Here is a 20,662-nt window from a genome sequence, read left to right as displayed (position 1 = left end):
CTTCCGTCAATCTAAGTTGCTTCATTTCCAAGTCAGGGCTTTGCCTCCTTCACAAGGACAGTTATGAAGCTTGGATGAGTTGACCAAGGACCTAGCATGCTGCCTGAAGCATAGCAGGTGCTCAAGAAAAAATATTTTTCTCTCTCTCTGAAGAGCCAAGTGCCTGAATATGGGCCATGGAGAGAACTGCTTGGGTGTGAATCCTGGCCCCGTGGTTACCACTCACGTGATCCTGGGCACCTCTTAATCTTTCTGCATCTGTTTCCCCCTTTGCAAAATAGGATGGCAATAATATTGGGTTGGCCAGAAAGTTTGTTGGGGTTTTTCTGTCACATTTAACAGAAAAGCCCAAACGAACTTTTTGGTCAGCCCAACAGAAAGCACCTGGTAGTGATTCAGATGCAATGAGGACAAGCGTGTGAAGCACTTACCTCCACTGGAGCCCAGAGGGGCATCACACCTGGACATGCGGCACTGGGAAACACTGAGATGCCCCGCATGGAGCCCTCTGTGCCCACGCATGTGCAGATCTCAACTCCCTGGACACGGGTGCTCCTTCCATGTGCTAAGCAGGCACCTGTCTAATGAGTCCTCTTCATGGCTCTGTCACCAGAACACACACTGAGCTGCCAGCATCCTCATGGTCTGCCCCCAGCTTAGCTGCTGCCAGTAACTCCCCACATCTGCTGCCCTGCTCAGCCTGTGGTGAAATGTGGCCTGGGATGAACACACAGTGGAAAGCTAATGAAAACAGTCAACTGTGATTTTCAAAGCCTGTGCGGCTACACGCCTCCACCTCCATCCTCAGCCTGGTCCGTTCTGGGTCTCTGTGTCTGCCTGTCTCCTCAGCTGAGCCTGGTGAACCTGACCCTTCCCTCTGCCTCCTTTGCCACTGAAAGTGAAAGGAAGTCACACAGTCATGTCCAGCTCTTTGTGATCCCATTGATTGCAGCCTGCCAGACTCCTCTGTCCATGGAATTCTCCAGGCAAGAGTACTGGAGTGGGTTGCCATTGCCTTCTTCAGGGGATCTTTCTGATGCAGGGATTGAACCTAGGTCTCCTGCATTGCAGGCAGATTCTTTGCCAACTCAGCTACTAATAATACCTTGGCCATTATTTGGCAGAACATAGGAGCTCCCTGAAGAAGCAGTGGAAGGATTTGGCAGCTGGGAGAAGAACAGGCATATCCATATTCTGCCAATGTGGCTCACAGCTGCACCTGGCCCAGTACTGGGGAGAGAGAACTGGTCCCAGCAGCCAGCAGCCAGCAGCAGCAGCCAGCAGTCTTGTCCTTCTGCCATCATGCCTCCCCTGGGGACCTGCAGTGTCACTCTAGTGTCACCTGTACAGAGAACCAGTGTTTGGGGGCTACTCAAGCAATCAAGTTAGGGAACGGTGGTCAATAACTTTGGTTCCAGGCAAAAGATGGGCACAGGTGCTAGAGAGTTAGGTTCACAGCAGCTCGGCCACCTACTTGCTTTGTGACTTTGCCAAGTGACTTAACCTTAGTTCCCTTAAGTGGGGAGAAAAAAGGTGGAGGGAGTAGCAGTGCCTCCTTTGAAGCTGATGTGTCAGGCATTTAGTAGATTTGCTTGGCACACAGTAAGCCTCCAGCTCTTATGAGTAATAGCAGTATTAATAATACCTGACTTCTGAGAGTCTCCCCTCTGTCTGCCTTGATCTTCTCGACCTTGTCAGCATGGCTCTTTTGCTCAGTCTGATTCTCCTGGTCTTGTTCTTGCTCCAATTAATGTCTTTTTAACTTTGACTTTGTTTCCCAGCTTCCAGATTTTAACCTCCTCTAGACCACTGAGGCTAAGGAGCCCACCCCCCAAAATCCTGCATTGCCCCCCCCACCCCTCGTACCCAAATTATTGGGCCACTCTTGAGCCCAAGCCTTGGCTCAGTGGCACAGACCAGAGTCTGTTAGCCTCTCTACCTGCCTCCCTAACTCTAGTCCCCCAAAGCATCCAGAGCTCAGTGGGATGTTCCTCGGGCCAGCTGATGGGGTGGGCAAGAGTGGAAAAGGGCAACATTTCCTGTTCCCCAGGCTGGGATCAATGAGCCTTGAGCAGCTCTGGTCCAAGGAGCTAGGTTTAAATAAGTTGACAAGCAGACATGTCCAAATCATGGTCATTTCTCACTTGGTCCCTGAGACCTCTGTAACCAGAAGCAGGAGAAAGGTAAGGATGCTCCCTGACACCAGAGGGTGGGTGGTGCCCTGCAAGCCTGCACAGAGACTTGTGCCCAGGAGTCCTGCTCTGGTTCATTCATTCACTCCGATGGTAAATATCTAGGGACTTCCTGTTCATCTCTGGGAAGACTTGACAATTGTGTCATTACCCATACCTCCTTGATCTTGAAGAATTTTTCCCCTTAATAGTCCTCAAATTAGATGGAAATCTAGAAATCACAATAACTCCTGCCCAGGCCAACAGATAGGAAGACTTCTGAGTTCTGGCCTCAGCCCCCTTCCATGTTAGGTGCAGATGACAGACTGGGGTGGCAGAGTGTCTGTCTCCTCTGGGCTGCCCAGGGCTCCCATCCAACCTTCCTCTTATTGCCTTCATCATACATATGTGCCACCATCAGATTCAGCCCCCAGAAAACTAGCCGTATCTGTATAAATAACAGTTAAAGCTGCATATATTCTGGGGTAAAAGGGTCAATGAGACTGCAGAGCACGCAGGGACAGATGGTGTCAGCTCACTGAGATGGAGTAAATGGGAGGACCTCAACATGTCCACCCCTAGGATCAACAGAAGATTCCATACTAGGAATCCTACTTTAATAACAAAAAAAGAAAGAAGCAAACCACACCTCCTCCCAGTCAGGAACAAGAAACAAGAAGAAAAATGCAAATAAAGAAAGAGATTGGATATTCACACTGTGAAAGGCTTTTCGTCATCACAAAGCTCCCAGATTCCAGGCTCCATTGGGAACTGTAGGGGAGGCCTGGCTTGGGGCTGGGATCCAGGCCATGTGAAGGCAGGTATGATGTCTCCCTCCACCACCAAGGCGCAGGTTAGAAGCCTGACAACTGGCAAGTCAGATACCCATCAGGGCTCAAGAACTGCAGTGGCTCCCCAGCTGCAGGCTGTGCAGGAACCTCAATCAGGATGATGTCAGACCCTGGAGTGGAGTGTGAATGAAGGGAAGCCACCGTAAGTCCCCAGTGTTCTTGGACCTCAGGGAGAACAATTTGTGTGGGATCTTGTGTTCTGGAACAGTGCTCTTCCCTGTCCTTGGGGAGTACCCATGACATTTCTCTTCTGAAACCAGAGCTTCTTCCTCTGTGGCCCTGCAAACCCCACTGGCCATTAGCACAAGAACTGAGGTCTTTGGTCAGAGAGCATAGGAGCTGAACATGGCCTTATTTATGAAGCTGTTTGTTTCATTCTCTCAGTTTTATAGATGAAGAAATTGAGGATGAAAGGGCTGGTATTGGAGTAGGAGCCCCACAAGTCATCCCAGAAGAGCATGAGAGGGTAGTCTCTCACCAGGCTAGTAGCTTCCAAAAGAGGTATTTTAAAATTGAAAACTCTTCTCCCATGAAATTGTATGCAAAATTTGACAGTGGTGGTGTCTTTGGTCCTCTGTGTTAACCACAAAGTCTGACTCAATGTTGAGAAGAAAGTTCAATTCAGTTCAGTTGCTTAGTCATGTCCAACACTTTGCAACCCCATGGACTGCAGCACATCAGGCTTCCCGGTCCCTCACCAGCTCCTGGAGCTGTCTCAAACTCATGCACTGAGTTGGTGATGCCATACAACCATCTCATCCTCTGTTGTCCCCTTCTCCTCCTGCCTTCAATCCTTTACAGCATCAGGGTCTTTTCCAATGAGTCAGTTCTTCTCATCAAGTGGCCAAAGTATTAGAGCTTCAGCATCAGCATCAGTCCTTCCAATGAATATTCAGGGTTGATTTCCTTTAGGACTGACTGGTTTGATCTCCTTGCTGTCAAAAGGACTCTCAAGAGTTTTTAAACACCACAGTTCAAACGCGTCAATTCTTCAGCACTCAGCTTTCTTTGATAGCTCAGTTGGTAAAGAATCGATCTGCAACGCAGGAGACCCCAGTTTTATTCCTGTGTTGGGAAGATCCTCCGGAGAAGGGATAGGCTACCCACTCCAGTATTCTTGGGCTTCTCTTGTGGCTCAGCTGGTAAAGCATCTTCCTGCAATGTGGGAGACCTGGATTTGATCCTTGGGTTGGGAAGATCCCCTGGAGAAGGGAAAGGCTGCCCACTCCAGTATTCTGGCCTGGAGAATTCCAAGAGGGGTTGCAAAGAGTTGGACATGACTGAGCAACTTTCACGGCTTTCTTTATGGTCCAACTCTCACATCCATACATGACTACTGGAAAAACCATAGCTGGGATGGAAGGGATATACTCAGGTACCCACATCACCTGCATAAAAGGAGGAAATACCTCTTACCCTTTGAGGATGCTTGGGTCCCAGTCAGTCAACATTCTCCCTAAATGAGCTGTGTCTGTAATAACAGTTCCCATTCATGAAGCACCTACTCTGTGCCAGGCACTAAAGAGATTGCTTTGCAAAGCTGTCTCATTTATTTCTAAAAGCAACCTGTAAGATAGGTTTTATTATTATTCCCATCCTTGTTGGAAACTGAAAACCCGAGAAGCCTAGCTGTTTGCCCAAGGCTGTGTGGTGCGTTATGAAGCGCTGTCCAGAGCTACACACAGGTCAGCGTCAGCCGCACCTGCTGCCTCCCCATGTCACCTCCAGTTGCCACTCGCCTACCCAGCTCAATTCATCTTACATTATGTTGCCACTCCTCTTCCTCTTTTTTTCCCCAAATGCATCATGCTCATGATATGCAATCCTGTGAAGCATCTCATCACTTTTGATTGCAGAATAGATACACATTAATTATTTTTTATGTAAGCCCAGTGACCCAGTGTTAGTCACTCTGTCATGCCCAACTTTTTGCGACCCATGGACTGCAGCCTGCCAGACTCCTCTATCCATGGGATTTTCCAGGTAAGGACACTAGAGTGGGTTGCCATTTCCTTCTCCAGGGGATCTTGCCAACCCAGGGATCAAACCCAGGTCTCCTGCACTGCAGGCAGTTTCTTTACCAACTGAGCTACCAGGGAAGCTCCCTTTTATATGAGAAGACATACAAAATAAAAATAAAAGGGAATACCCATAATCTTATCATCATACTTTTAACATTTTGATGGTCTCCACCCAACAATATCTTTTTTAAATTTTAACTAAGATTCTACCTGTAGTAGCAGAATTCCAAAATAAGAAGAAAAAAAAACACATGTCCACTTTCCATCTTATTTTGTCCACTATCTGTCTGCTTCAAGAGATGCCATGCCGGAATTGTGCACCCCCACCACCCGTCTCCTATGGCCTCTCCCACCGCCTGGGGAGCCGGGCCCATGGGCAGTGCTCACTGTCAGGAGGGCACTCAGCACCAAGCCAGAAGCCCCAGGCCATTTGTCCCAATGCGTCTTCATCCAATCCCTTTGCATTCCTTTGGCTGTCATATCCAGCCTGTCTTCCTGGTCTCTTGAAAAGCCTTCCTCATCTCATCCCCTCTGCTGCAGATGCAGCACACCGAAGTTCACAGGCTGTTGGGCAGCCCCTCTCAGGAGGTGAAATTGTAACTGCAAATTGAGGATGAAAAGGAGTCAAGCATTGAAAGAACTAGGAGAAGGGAGCTCTGGGCAAAGAGAACAGAAAGTCCCAAGGCCCAGAGGTGGGAAGGTGTCTTGTTCCAGGGTGAAGACGGCCAGTGCTGGTGGAGTGTAAGGAGCTGGGCGAGGCAGTGGAGATGAGGCTGGAGAACTGACAGAGTTCTCCACAAATAATGCATTGTGGATGTTAAGTGCAAGAGAAACCATCATAGGAGTTTTCAGAGAAGTGAGGCATGACCTGACTTACATTTCTTAAAAACCTCGTTTGTGGCTTGTGAGGGTAGGGCAAGCTTAGATCTGGGGCCCAGCAAGGAGGTCATTGCAGCATCCCAGTGAGAGGAGAAGTGATGAGGAACAGGATGGGGGCCACGCACACAAAGAGAAAAGGTGAATTCTGGTCTCCAACTCATCAGGAGGTGTGGTCTGTCACCTCAGCTCTCTGAGGGTAGATATAGACCCTCATGTGCCAGGGCCTGGTCAGCTCTGTAGGGGACATAGCTCCTCATTCCCACCCCACAGGCATACATGAGGATGCTCCATGGCTAAATCTACCCCAGCCTGTAGCTCGCTCTCGCTCTGCGGGGGAAGGACTTTGCTCCAAGAAACTCAGAACTGGAGTCAGAGACAAACCATCCCCAGACATGACCCAGAAAACTGGCCACTGATCCAAGACCTCAAGGCTATCAAATAAGACAGCCCAGCAGAGGCCCTCTGAGACAGGGGCTTCGAGATGGTAACTGACCTCCAAGTGGTGATGGATAAGTACATACTAAAACGTGTCTCCAGTGGTAGAGAAACCCAGTCTAAACAGAACATGAGAGTGACTGACCAGAGAAGCCTTTCACTTAAACATGGAGTCTTGCCCAACACTGATGACTCTAAAAACACTGGAAATTGTCCTTTCTGCTGTGGGGGAAAAAATGCCTCCCTGTGTGCCAGAAAGAAAAGGATGTGGTCAGGAAGGAAGAGGGCGGAGGGGGAGGTGGGAGGGTGGTATTTACAGGCTTCTCAAGAGTCTGACATAAACAGAGCAGAATGAGGAAAAACCTAATTTTAAGACTTAGTCTGTAATCATGGTGCAGACCATCTGAGAATCAGGACATGTGCCAGCACCCGGGCTGGGACTGGTGCCTGAGCGAGCCGAGGGGCCATGGACTTCGTAACTCCCCTGGGGAACACAGGGTGTTGGTTTCACCCCCACCTCAGCCCTCTCCCAGTTGTGAGCCCCATCCCCACCAACTCTTTCCAAAGGGGCGTATCTCCATCCTCTCCCTCTCAACCTCCCCACCTGCCTTGGACTGCTGCTTCCAGAGCCTCTTCTGCAGTGGGTTGTGGGGAGGAAAGATGCTGGGTGCTGCATCTGCCAGAAGTGATGCAGAGCAGGAGGTTTCCTGGGACATGGGCACAGGGCCCTTAACACAGTCGGGAGAAGAAAAGCTGAATTCTCAGAAAACCTGGTGTGCTCTTTAAACTTTCCACATTCCTGAGTGGAAACTGCATAGGTTCAAACCATGACATAAAGAAAAGGTAGGGGCCTCTTTTCCACCATCTAAATGCAGTAAAGTTTACACAGCAGTCAGACTTCCTTTAAGAGCAGGCTTGTGATGGTGGTTAGGCCACAGACTCTCAGAACAGGGCCTGTGACATGACCAGGACTGAGACTCGATGGCAGAACTTGTCCTCTGCCATGCCTACGCTAACACTTAATTGTTGGGCAGAACCAGAGCCCAAGGAAGAACCTGGGTAGCCTGGGAGGGTGCTCTTAGGGAGAGGGGAGTCAGTTTAGTAATTGTTTCAAAAATGTTTTAATATTTTAACAAGGGGTATGCTGATAGCAGTGTGTGCCAGCCATTATCATCCATGACTGTTATTTTTCAGAGCCTTTGGAGCACTCATTTAATACTAGAGTCAGTGTACGGAATTTAGAATAAGATCTTGTGTTCGCAACTCAATTCTTCCCAGCACTAGCTGTATGACCTTGAGTGGGTTTCTTATTATTATAATGGAAAGTGGAATGATGTCCACCTCATGCAATCGACATAAGAGGTAGATGCAATGCTATTTCCAAGAGTTAAGACTAAGTGGATGTGAATAAAACTCACATACCCAGAGAAAATTCAGAATTGGAACTCTTCATGGTTCCTTGGAGAAGGAAATGGCAACCCACTCCAGTACTCTTGCCTGGAGAATCCCATGGATGGAGGAGCCTGGTGGACTATAGTCCACAGAGTTGCAAAGAGTCGGAGACGACTGAGCGACTTCACTTCACTTTATGGTTCCAGAGTTGTGGATAGAGATCTCCCACCTCTTGTTGTTGTTGTTCAGTCACTCGGTCTTGTTCAACTCTTTGCGACCCCGTGGACTGCAGCACACCAGGCTTCCCTGTCCATCTCTTGGAGTTTGCTCAAACTCATGTCCATTGATTCAATGATGCCATCCAACCATCTCATCCTCTGTCATCCCTTTCTCCTCCTGCCTTCAATCTTTCCCAGCATCAAGATCTTTTCCAATGAGTCCCACCTCCTACCCACCCCTAATATTTTCATGGTCCAAGAGAAGCATGAAGGCCCACATACCATATTTTTGAATATTAATTTTAAGTCAAACTAACAATGCTAAATGTTAAAGTCATACTAACAGAATGCTAACTTCTATCCTCTGACCTTAACAGAGGTATCTTTTTAACAACCTGGAGAGCCAGGTTCAGCTTTAGAATATTTAAGCTCCCAAAATTCTGTGCCAGATATAGCCACATAGGTGTACCTATGTGGACCTAGTTCCATGGCTCTTCCTTCCCCTCGCTCTGTATCATACCCGACCCTCAGGACCTAGTTCCATGGCTCTTCCTTCCCCTGGCTCTGTATCATACCGACCTTCAGGACCTAGTTCCATGGCTCTTCCTTGCCCTGGCTCTGTATCATACCCGACCCTCAGGACCTAGTTCCATGGCTCTTCCTTGCCCTGGCTCTGTATCATACTTGACCCTCAGGACCTAGTTCCATGGTTCTTCCTTCCCCTCGCTCTGTATCATACCCGACCCTCAGGACCTAGTTCCATGGCTCTTCCTTCCCCTGGCTCTGTATCATACTTGACCCTCAGGACCTAGTTCCATGGCTCTTCCTTGCCCTCACTCTGTATCATACTCGACCCTCAGGACCTAGTTCCATGGCTCTTCCTTGCCCTCACTCTGTATCATACTCGACCCTCAGGACCTAGTTCCATGGCTCTTCCTTCCCCTTGCTCTGTATCATGCCTGACCCTCAGGACCTAGTTCCATGGCTCTTCCTTCCCCTTGCTCTGTATCATACCCAACCCTCAGGACCTAGTTCCATGGCTCTTCCTTCCCCTTGCTCTGTATCATACCCAACCCTCAGGACCTAGTTCCATGGCTCTTCCTTTCCCTCCCTCTGTATCACATCAAGATATGGATCATCACACAGAGGCATGTGGACATTTAGTGTATATATGTCCAAACTCCATGAGTACAAACACCTTGGTTCCAGGGGTACACGCACAGGTGGAGTGGACTACCCTTAGGAAAATAGACCAGGAAAAATGCCTATATAAATCTTGAAGGCAAGTTTGGGGCCATCTGAGCAGATACCCAGAGGAGTATCTTGAAGGAGGGGCCCCGGTTATAGGTGGGCATGCCCTCTTGGCCCCACAGACTCCCTGCCCACCATGTAAGGGCATGGCCAGGAGATACTAGAGTGGGTCTCTTTAAAGTGTAGGGCCAGGCAGGGGCTGTTCTTACCTAGGCTTGGTGGGTAGAACCATCCAGGATCTCAGAGCCTTCCCTGGCAGTTATACAGGCTTGAAATCATCCGTCCTCTCGTGTGTGGCTCTCTGATTCCCATTCCAGTCTCCATCAGAAGATGTTAGTATCAACCATGCCCTGCACACCTGCCCACTCCCTGCCTTCAAGAATGCTGCTGCCCCAGCCCACATCCACTTGGTGACCACAGGGCTTCCATGAGAGCGAAGCAAGGCTCCTTCAGAGAGGTTGCTCTGGCCCTCATGGACACCAGGAAAACTGCCTGGGTCTGGGTGGAGGCCTGTACTTAAACCCAGGGACTGGTTATTTGAATGAAATGCTTCACATAAGCTTGTTTGATTGAGATTTGCCTCTTTATTCTAGAAACGGGATTCAGAAAGCATGAAGGTTGCAGTAATCGATGTTTTCATTATCAGCTCCATTGGCGAGTCCATTAGCTGTGAGCTTCGGGTCAATGGCTGATTGTCTAAAACAAAAACACTGTGTATATCACAGTGAAGAGAAGGGTTTTTGGAGAAGGAGGGGAATGAGATGATAAGGATTAACACTGACCTAGTGTGTTACAGTTTACAAAGCAGTTGTTCATACATCACATCACTTCTTCTGATCCTTGGAATAGCCCTGAGATTAAGGAGGTGGGCTTATTTTTCTTCCCATTTTGCACATGAGCAGCCTGAGGCTGACTTGCTAAGGTCAGCCAGCAGCCACCTTGGGACTGACATCCAAGACTCCTGAGGGCAGTGCTGGTGCTTCCTCCATCCATCACACCAAAGACTTCAAGGAAGGAAAGGTGAGACATAAAACTCAAAGGAGCTGTTCCCACAAGTGTGGTGCAGTAGAAAAGGCAGAGTTTGAGGTCAAGGAGATTCGGCTTTAAATCCTGGCGCCACCCCTTCCCGTCTATATGACTTTGCATCATTCTCTTTTCCTTATCCATGCTCAGTCGCTAAGTCATGCCCAGCACTTTTGTGACCACGTGGACTGTAACCTCCCGGGCTCCTCTGCCCATGGGATGTTCCAGGCAAAACTACTGGAGTGGCTTGCCATTTCCTCCCCCTTTCCTCATGGAAGGACACCGCATAATCGTCTCTGCCTCTTAGAGTTGCTGCCAAGTGCTTGCGCATGCAAGGGTCCTGTGGCTGTTTGTTTCCTTTCTCTCTAACCCTGTCCCATCTCTGTTCCTTGTGCTGTGCTCAGTCACTTCAGTCATGTCTGACTCTTTGCAACCCTGTGGACTGTAGCCCACAAGGTTCCTCTGTCCAGAGGATTCTCCAGGCAAGAATACTGGAGTGGGTTGCCATTCCCTTCTCCAAGGGATAAGTAAGTTATATAATATGTTGTTGTTGTTGTTGTTGTTGTTCAGTCGCTAAGTCATGTCCAGCTCTTTGAAATCCCATGGACTGCACCATGCCAGGCTTCCCTGTCCTTCCCTATCTCCTGGAGTTTATTCAAACTCATGTCCATTGAGTCAGTGATGGCATCCAGCCACCTCATCCTCTTTCACCCCCTTCTTCTCTTACTTTCAATCTTTCCCAGCATCAGGGTCTTTTCCAATGAGTCAGCTCTTCACATCAGGTAGCCCAAGTATTGGAGCTTCAACTTCAGCATCAGTCCTTCCAGTGAATACTCAGGGTTGGTTTCCTTTAGAGTTAACTGGTTTGATATCCTTGCAGTCCAAGGGATTCTTAAGAGTCTTCTCCAGCACTACCCTTTGAGAGCATCTATTCCTCAGCGCTCAGTCTTCTTTATGTTCTAACTCTCACATCCATACATGACCACTGGAAAAACCATAGCTTTGACTACATGGACCTTTGTCAGAAAAGTGATGTCTCTGCTTTTTAATACACTGTCTAGGTTTGTCATAGCTTTTCTTCCAAGGTGAAAACATCTTTTAATTTCATGGTTGCAGTCACCATCCATAGTGATTTTGGAACCCAAGAAAATAAAGTCTGTCACTGTCCATCTTTTCCCCAACTACTTGCCATGAAGCAATGGAACTGGATGCCATGATCTTAGTTTTCTTAATGTTGAGTTTTAAACCAGCCTTTTCACTCTCTTCTCTTACCTTCATCAGGAGTCTCTTTAGTTCCTCTTTGCTTTCTGCCATTAGGGCAGTGTCATCTACATATGTGAGGTTATTGCTTATCTTTATTCCAGCTTCTGATTCATCTAGACTGGCATTTTGCATGATGTACCCTGTGTATAAGTTAAATAAACATATAAGTTAAATATATGTACTCTGCATATATCTAATATACTATATTAGACAGTGCTGTAGAGAAAAATGAAGCAAAGATGGGGGATGGGGAGGGCTGGGGCAGGAAGTTTTGATTTTAAATATGGTGATCAGGAAAGATTGCACTGAGATTCAGGCAATCAGGAAAGATTGCCAGGAATGATGGGGCCAAAGGGGCAAGCCTTCCTGATAATTAAAATCCAGGACCTATAAAGACCTGGAGATATCCATGGAAGTGCAGAAGAAAGCTTCCTGGAGGAGATGGTGCATGCAGTGATTCTCAAATATCAGGTAGTTACACACAGTAAGACTTTAGGAGAGGAAAGAGCAGTGCAGGCAGAGGGCACAGCATGAGCAAAAGGGCAGAGGTGAGAAACAGCATGGTTTATAGGGACAGGAAGGCCAGACCACAGAGGGCCACAAACGTCCTGTTAAGGAACTTGAACTTTTCCTGTAGGTGATACCAGTGATGTCCATGTAAAGGAGACTATGAAGGGTTTTAGGCAGAGAAAAGACATAATCATATCTGCGTATTTGAACATCAGTGCAGCCTGGAAGATGAATTTAAGAGGGATCAGAGTTGGATGCAGAAAGACCAGTTGTGGACCATTATAGTAGACCAGGTAAGAGATGCTGAGGGCTTGGATTAAATGAGGGCAGTGAGAGTTTGATGGAGAAAGGGAGATAAAGTCAAGCATCACTTATGGGAAAAAATTCACAATATGTAGTAATACCAGTAGCTGTAGCAGTCTAGGACAGGGCAGAGGAAGAGCCAAAAATGATCACACTTCTGGCCTGGAAGGTGGGATGAGCAGTGGACCAATGCCTGCAGCAGAGACAGGGTGAAAGGACCAAGTTTATGGTGAAGGTTGCTCAGTCGTGTCCAACTCTTTGTGACCCCCATCGACTTTACTGTTCATGAAATTCTCCAGGCTGGAATACTGGAGTGGGTAGCCATTCCCTTCTCCAGGGCATCTCCCACATTGCAGGTGAATTCTTTACCAGCTGAGCCACAAGGGAAGCCCAAGAATACTGGAGTGAGTAACCTAGCCCTTCTCCAGCAGATCTTCCCAACCCAGGAATTGAACAGGGGTCTCCTGCATTGCAGGCAGATATTTTACCAACTGAGCTATCAGGGAAGCCCAAGTTTATGGTGGATGTGGTGGATTTAGTCTGGGTCATGTGGAATTTAAAGTGATTCTGGCATCTCATTCAAAGTAGTTGTAATAGTTATAGAATGACTCCAGTGGTCCTATTCTTGGAACTTATCAGGGATCTCTTTGAAGACTATTACAAAAGCTGCATTAACTAGTTATGTATTTTATAGGCATAACTCTTTTTGTAAAAATCCACTACCTTGGAATGCACATTAATAGCTATTTTTCATAAAAGAAATAAAGATGATATGATACTTTTCAAAAAGAAACCTACTCCCAATCACTAGGCTTAAGTCATAATGAGTTTTGGCTGCTTCCAAAATCAAACTCTTCCTTAACCATTGTAGTCCTGGGGCACCTGGGGCTGTGAAAGAGACCATACCTCAGACCTGAGGGATTTCCAATAGAGCAGTGGGCAAAGTCACAGCAATGGGTGGAATGAACAAGTGTGTAGCCTCCCAAGGTCACCACATTCACTGGCTACATGTTCCAGATGCCTTTGTTTTGATGTGATGATTGTTGTTCAGTTGCTAAGTCATGTCTCTTTGCGAACCCACGGACTGCAGCACTCTGGACTTCCTGTCTTTCACTATCTCCTGGAATTTGCTCAAGTTCATGACCATTGTGATGATTAAGAAGCCTGTTTCATTTCTCTGTTCCAGAGAATCTTCCAAGACAAGGGTATCTTTTTTCTCTTTCAAGACAGGCACAAGAGTGCAACTTTATTTTATTATCTCTGTTTTCAGAAAATCTGGGACCAAACTAAGCTTTGGGCCCAAGTCTCTGCTCACATAATTTTGTGTAGGAAAATAGAGGCAAAGTATGAACTGTAAATACTCTATAGAAAAAAAATAATTTAATGACAAGATATTCAGCCCAGAAAAGGACAGCATTATAACAAGCCAAATTCCCTAAACAACATACCACAGCCGGCCCAGTGTTTAGGACAGGAGAGCAAGTACAGTTTTACACTATTGAGAATACTTGTCCTCCAGTCCCACAGAGGAAACCTCAGGCCAGCAGAGCCCGGTCACTGTAACCAGTGAAGAAGCAGGTTGGAGCAACACAGAAAATGAGTGCCTTGCAACTGAATAATTGTAGCAATCCTTTGACTTGGGACAAAAAGCTACCTCCAGTGTGGTTGTTTCATCAACCCAGCAAGCAGTTCAGTTCTCACTTGACCTGACCCTTGTATGATTATATCCCACTCAAACAACACGTATTCCCTTTTGTACAGTAAGAAGCAGCTATAGAATTATCTGGCAGCTACTTCTTGGTCCAGCTACAACTAGCACAGGTAACAAAATGGTAACAAAATCTCCAACTTTCTGCATCAAGTCAATTCCTCTTACTTAGTTTCTGCTAACCATTATACACTGCAGTTATTGCCAGCAGTTATTAAGGGCATGGAGGCAAGATAAAAGGTTCTTGAAGCTGTGGGCTCACCTTCTCTCCAGGCAATCCAGCCTTCCCTTCCCTTCAGGCTGGGTCTGACTAGCATAGGGAATGCTGGGGCAGGGGGCAGCGGCAGCAGGAGGCAGCAGTTATGTTATCCTTGTATGAAGGATTCTGAGACAGTTCAGTATTAACCTGGCAACATAGCTCCCTTTCAGGCCATTGGTATAAAGTCCTGCAGGATCTCTGTCACTTCATAAGAGGAAGAACATTATATCAAACAAGACTACCTCTTCGCTGATGAGTGGCACAGTCTCCTTTCTTTCCTTAATTATTGAATTCTTACACAATATTACTGAGTTATTCTTGGTCCCAAGAAAGGATATATGGAGGCTGCATAGCCAGACTCTGCTGACTAAATATCTGCCCCCAGTAGGGTCCAGTCCAGCTTCCCATGGCTGCTCTGGGACAGCCTGAATCCCCTCCACTCTGGCTTCTTCCAGCATCATGCAAGGACACTTCAGAAGGCATTGTTGCTTAGTGGTCAAAAGCATAGACTTTGGAGTCAGACAACTCCCAGCTCCATGCCTTACAACATGTAGAACTCTTGACATGTGCCTCAATATTTTTAAGTGTCCATCCTCTCAAGTATAAATGGAAATAAAAATATATTTATCTTGTGGGATATTTTGATCATTAACTGAGATAACATAAAAAACCCAGCATAGTGGCTGGAATAGAGTAAGCACTCAATAAGTATCAGCTATGATGATGATGAAGAATATTCCATAGCATTGGGGGAGAAACATGGGCTAAGAATATGGGCATATCATCTCCTCCTTCCTTCTGTTCAAAGTTAGAAGCAGCCAGGAGGAGTAACAACATGCCCAGAATGGCGTGTTTGCTAAACTAAGCAATTAAACTTCCAGGCTGGACTTAAAGGTGATGGGAGAACAGCACAGTAGACTATGTATGCCAGTCTGTGGTACAACTTGCACATTGAGGTGGTTTCCCAAAGGTGACCCTTATCTCCTGTTACAAGTTTCTGTGTGCAGGTTTTCTAAATACTGGATTGGCCAATGACTAGAATTTAAACATTTTTCTTTGTTGAGTAGAAATTCTACTACTGTGATTTCATATGAAATCAGTATAACTTTTAACCCCAATTCTCTTTGCCCTCCTTTCCACCTGCAACTTCCTTACAAGTATGTCAGATTTCAACCACCATCTTTTCTTAACAAACAAACCTTACATAAGCTCACACTTCCTGAGAAAGTATTTTTATTCAGTTGAATACCCCTAGATAGTTCATTACGATTATACTATTGCAGCAAGTTGATGCCTTTGTGGATCTCACAAATGCTTCTTTGAGATTTTTGCTCTCTGTTGAACTACTTATGGCTTAATTTAATTTGTACTGGTGTTGCATTTTATTTTTGTTTTGTTTTGATTTGTTCTCATTTAATCCTGAAGCAGCACAGCATAGAAATTTTTTACCTGAATTCCCCCTCTAAACTTCCCATTTTGCCCAAGTTGACTGTTAGTAAGTGGTGGGCACCTCTCCAGCTTTTAAAAAATTCATTCAGCCTCTTCTTTTCTTGTGCATCTCTTCTGCTTTGCCAGGTCAAGCTGGGAACTGCCTGACTTGAGGGAAGGGAGAGTAAAAGCCATCAGTGACTCAGATGGGGTGAGCTACCCTTGGTACGGGAACACCACAGAAACTGTGACCCTGGTTGGCCCCACCAACAAGATCTCCAGGTTCTCCGTCAGCATGAATGACAATTTCTACCCCAGTGTGACATGGGCGGTGCCAGTGAGTGACAGCAATGTGCCGCTGCTCACACGGATCAAGAGGGACCAAAGTTTCACTACCTGGCTGGTGGCCATGAACACAACCACAAAAGAGAAGATCATTCTGCAGACCATCAAGTGGAGGATGAGGGTGGACATTGAGGTGGACCCTCTTCAACTTTTGGGGCAACGGGCCCGGCTGGTGGGCAGGACTCAGCAGGAGCAGCCCCGGATCCTGAGCCGGATGGAACCCATACCCCCCAACGCACTAGTGAAGCCCAATGCCAACGATGCCCAGGTCCTCATGTGGAGGCCCAAGCGGGGGCCACCTCTAGTTGTGATCCCTCCTAAGTAGAAGCAGACTGGCCTGACTGTGTGTGGAGCATATGCCACTGAGACACGCAGTGAGGTTGCCAGGGGTGGCAGGAGCCAAACTGAATTTCTGAGCCAAAGCAGACCTCATGGTTTGCCAGCCTTTGCAGCCACTTGTGAAGAGTAAAGCTGCTCCTTGGGTGGTAGAACCATAATCCTTAGGGAAAGTCCCTTCCTTTTAGGAATAAAGAAAATCGCTGCTCTGAAAGACTTGCTGTGATTACCATGCAAGTAGCCATATTTTGGAGCTGACCAGGATGATTCTTTTATCTGAACTATTGACCATTTCTTTCCTGTGAGAGGCAGGGGATGGAAACAAAATTAAACAGTGCCTGTGGCAAATGCTGCTTCCCAACCAATTAGAAGTGAGAGTGAAAACATCCACATCAGGTGTTTGTAAGACATATGTCCCATTGTCTAACTGGAGGGTGCTGGGGAATGGGGTGGAATGAAAGTGAATGGGCAATGGAAAGAGGAGGGGATAACTTTGTTACTGCAAAGTAATACCTGTGCATGTATTAGTTAATCATCAGATCATCAACACACTCACTGAAATGAAAGAAACGCTAAGAAAACAAAATATGTTGGTTCCATTCCAAGGGAGAGCCTCCTAGGAACTATCCAGGGTGCTGACGGTGGTTCTAGTTGATGATGATGACAGCATTTCCATCTACCCACATCTTTCCAAAAACTGTTTATTCAAAGTATCCTCAGTCACAGTATTTGGATAGATAGTTTCTGAATTCTGCAACAGCTGTGATATTTGGGGCCTTCACCATGTTTTTACTGAAACCCAAATTGTGATTTTGTTTACAGCTGCTGCTTCTCTTCCCATTACCAGCCCTAAATTTACAAAAAGATAATTGTTTTTAAGGCACGAACCCATGCAGAGTTTCGAGACCATTTCAACAAGTAAGAATGGTATTTTGCTGTTACACATTCACACATGCAAACACACATGCCAGCATGATTGCTAGCAAATCTTCTAGCTGTATCTGCATGTGTGCTTATAGCCTTTATGCACACACAGTACATATGCTGTGTATCTGTGAATGTTTATTTTAGCTCAGTTTCACAGAAGCTCAACTTTAACTGCTTGAGCATTTGTGAGAAAGTGCTTCATAATGCTTAACTTCAGACTCTTAATGAAAATCTGAGCTACTCACAGGAAACAAACCTGTATTGGTGAGATCCAACCAATAAGGATGAGAGGCCATATTTCCTCTAGTCAGCACAATATAAGTTTTTAAAGGTTTCCAATCTTTGCCATAAGGATCACCACAAAAAAGAACTTTTAAATCATTACAAAAGAACTTTTCCTTTTATTCTTGATAACGCTAATTTTGATTGATAGATAGATAGATAGATCCTCATTCAAAACCCCCCATGCAAAATAATTCTAAAACTCCCACAATACCATTGTGGATTCTATGAGTGGATATTGCCTGATTTCAGAGATGAGAGAGTTAAGGTTCGTGCAATTATTCTAATCCCATGGTTGGCTCCACTGATCTATCTTTTATCTGAGTTTGAAGATGGAGAATAAAAAGCAGGAAGACTTGTTTATTACTTTTATTAAAAATGGAGTGTAGTCTCATTTACTTCAGGTTACTTCAGGTCACAGGAGTAGGTGCTTATTTACATGAGAAGTTTAACAGATCCACTCCAAATTTTAACCTCACACCCTAACCACCAACTCCTCTCTTATAGATTAGTTATTGATAGCAAGCTGAGCTATTTATAACACCACATTAATGACACATCAGTGACTCACAGAAGACCTGGAGACATTCCATTTAGAAACAGTTCAACTGTTACATTTGGATCTCCCTGTCCTTTCCTATCTCTCCTTATTTTATGGGAGAAGTAGTCTGAGAGAGCTCCATGGTTTAGTTTAAGAGCAACATGGTTTAAGTAGCTCCAAAGCTACTTAATTTTCCATGTTGACATCAGAAATAGGAATCTGTCCCTGTGATTGAATTAGATGTTACCCTTATGGAATTCTGGAGTGTTGATACTGATCCTGAAATCTAATCCTTATGGCCCTACTTTAAGAAAACCTGATATTTAAAAATCTAAAATTGTAACAAACAGAAGGTTAAAGAGGAAAGGTTTTTTTACATTACAAAATGCTACGCAAGATTTCTGCCCATGAGAATATGATATGATTTACACAATTATGTTTACACATAGCATAACTTTTTCCAGGGCATATCTGTATTTATAAATGCTACATACTTAGTTAGATGTTTTTCCCACTGAAAACTCACATTTTCTAGAGTTTTAAAAGAAATTACCCTGGGCAAGTTTTCTGGAAAATTAGGTAATAACAAAAATGAGAGAAATAGATAGGAAGGTACTTATAAAATTAAAGGTACTGTGCAAATATACATTATGATTATTGTCAGTGATAGTGCTGTGAACTCTTAGTTGGGTGTCTCAGTTCTGAAATCAACCTGGCAGAATGTTCTATTGCTCTGCAATCTATTATTTTGAAGTTAGAGTTGCTTTACAAGGAAATAGTGTCTTTTCTATCATCCATAGGTCATTACCTTCCAGCTTAGTCGGATTTGGCAAAGGAAAGGCTCTCCAACAAGAGTGAATTCACCTTGAAATCTCTGTTTGGGTCACCTCCATCCTCCCATCAGGCCTTTCTTTCCCTGACAGTCCCTGTGTCTGACACCAGATGCTGTCAGTTTGAAGGGGTTCGTGCGGTGTCTCGATTAGGTTTTAGTTGGGTAGTCTTAGTACTATATTTGGATTCTAAACACACATACATACCACAACAGTCTCTTAGTGGCACAAGAGTTCTTAATTCCTGTGTGGAAAAGAGCATTTTATTAAGTCATAAATTCCTCATAGATTCCTTTGAGATTTTTTTATTCCATAATCTCAAGGAAATTGAGGTCGCATCTATTCAGGGTCACATCATTCTCAGGGTCATAATCAGCAGCAGAGCCAAGAGAAGACCTGGGTTCCTGTATGTCGTATCACAGCATGGTCACGCTTACCTGAGACCCGTAGTTCTCCTCTTGGCTCCAGGCAAAACGTTGTCACAGTCCTTGAGCCATTCACCCTCTTAGCACTAGAGACAATCAAATCCATCCTTTAAAGAACAGTTGTGTCCAAGAAATGAATGTTCCTGATTCTCTTTTATCTATACCAGCTGTTTTGAACTCTTAGTCTGGGTCTTTGCAGCATCTTACATTCCCAGCTTGTTGCTTTGGTCCACAGCACCCAAGAAGGTTGGAAGCTAGTTCTTTCTCTGTCTTCCTTTCCATGGGCCTTTTTGCAGTTCCCTCTTTTCTGAAGCTAGGAATATCTCACAGGTCAAAATCATGTTCTCAGCAGTCATTCTGAGCAGTAAAATAAAAGAACTATGATTTATGAAGTAGTTTACAAAAGGCTTCCACATGCATTTTTTCACCCCCAGACAGTCTTAGGAGTGTAACAGTAAACTGAGATCCACTGAGGTTAAGTGGATAGGCACACAAATAGAAAATGTGGGGAGTTGGGATTCAAACTGAGCCACTTGGCTCCACATCTCTCACCATGACGCTACACTGTGGCACCTCCTGGGTTGTTCCCTGCCTGGAGAGCACAGAAGAGAAGGAAGGAGAAAACAGGTCACTTTCACCTACACAGTCATGTAGTCCCTACCCGTCAACTAAGTGGGCATATTAAACTAAGAGAGGTAACACTGTTTTCTTATGCAGAAAACTGTGCAATCCACAAGGAGATTTGCCCAGAAAAAATTCCTGCCAGGGGCTGCAGTGTGGGTGAGCTGGCTGTCACTCACCAGCTTTTAGCACAGTACTGGTAATCAGTGGAGTAGGAAATCTACTCTCCTGGTCTCAGAATCCCTGAAACACCAAGAGCACAAAAGGGGAAGGAAAGCAAGCATCCCACAGCTGAGGTCGCAGCTGAGCAAGGCCCTGCCACCCACCACCCCTCAATGCAGCAGGAGCAGCCCATGGGGCGGAGGCACTGGAAACAATGGCTTTCCAAGCTCCAGTTGGCACATTGACTATTCTTGTTAGAACTGAGGGCACAATTAAACATTGCCAGAGCCAGCTCCCAACTGAGTTGCAAAAAAAGATGTAAACACACACACACACACACACACACACAGACCTGCTACACTCACACATGCTTCAAGCTGAAAAGAAAATTAATCAAAACCCCAATGAATGCCTGAACTCTATAATTAAGCCTAAATGATCCTTACATAGAAAGGGAGTGGAGTGAGCTAGCTCAGTGCCC

General features: G+C 45.7%; 1 protein-coding gene across 2 annotated transcripts in view; it reads left to right on the top strand.

Moving 5' to 3' along the window:
- The window catches only part of FAM78B (family with sequence similarity 78 member B), a 103,462-nt gene that overhangs the window by 76,879 nt on the left and 5,921 nt on the right, over positions 1 to 20,662 (top strand). The window contains exon 2 of one of the 2 annotated variants that reach the window (XR_011463442.1): positions 15,860 to 16,789. Coding sequence is in view for 1 of the 2 variants with exons in the window: in XM_005888648.2 (XP_005888710.1) it covers positions 15,860 to 16,382 (523 nt within the window). In the remaining variant the exon portion in view is untranslated. Of the gene's footprint in view, positions 1 to 15,859; positions 19,388 to 20,662 lie in introns of those variants that run through there. The other variant, XM_005888648.2, reaches the window with a different exon arrangement.

This window comes from Bos mutus, chromosome 3 (assembly GCF_027580195.1).
Source record: "Bos mutus isolate GX-2022 chromosome 3, NWIPB_WYAK_1.1, whole genome shotgun sequence".
Lineage (NCBI taxonomy): Eukaryota > Metazoa > Chordata > Mammalia > Artiodactyla > Bovidae > Bos > Bos mutus.
Note: the sequence above shows the minus strand (reverse complement) of the source record. Positions and strands in the feature narration are given on the sequence as shown.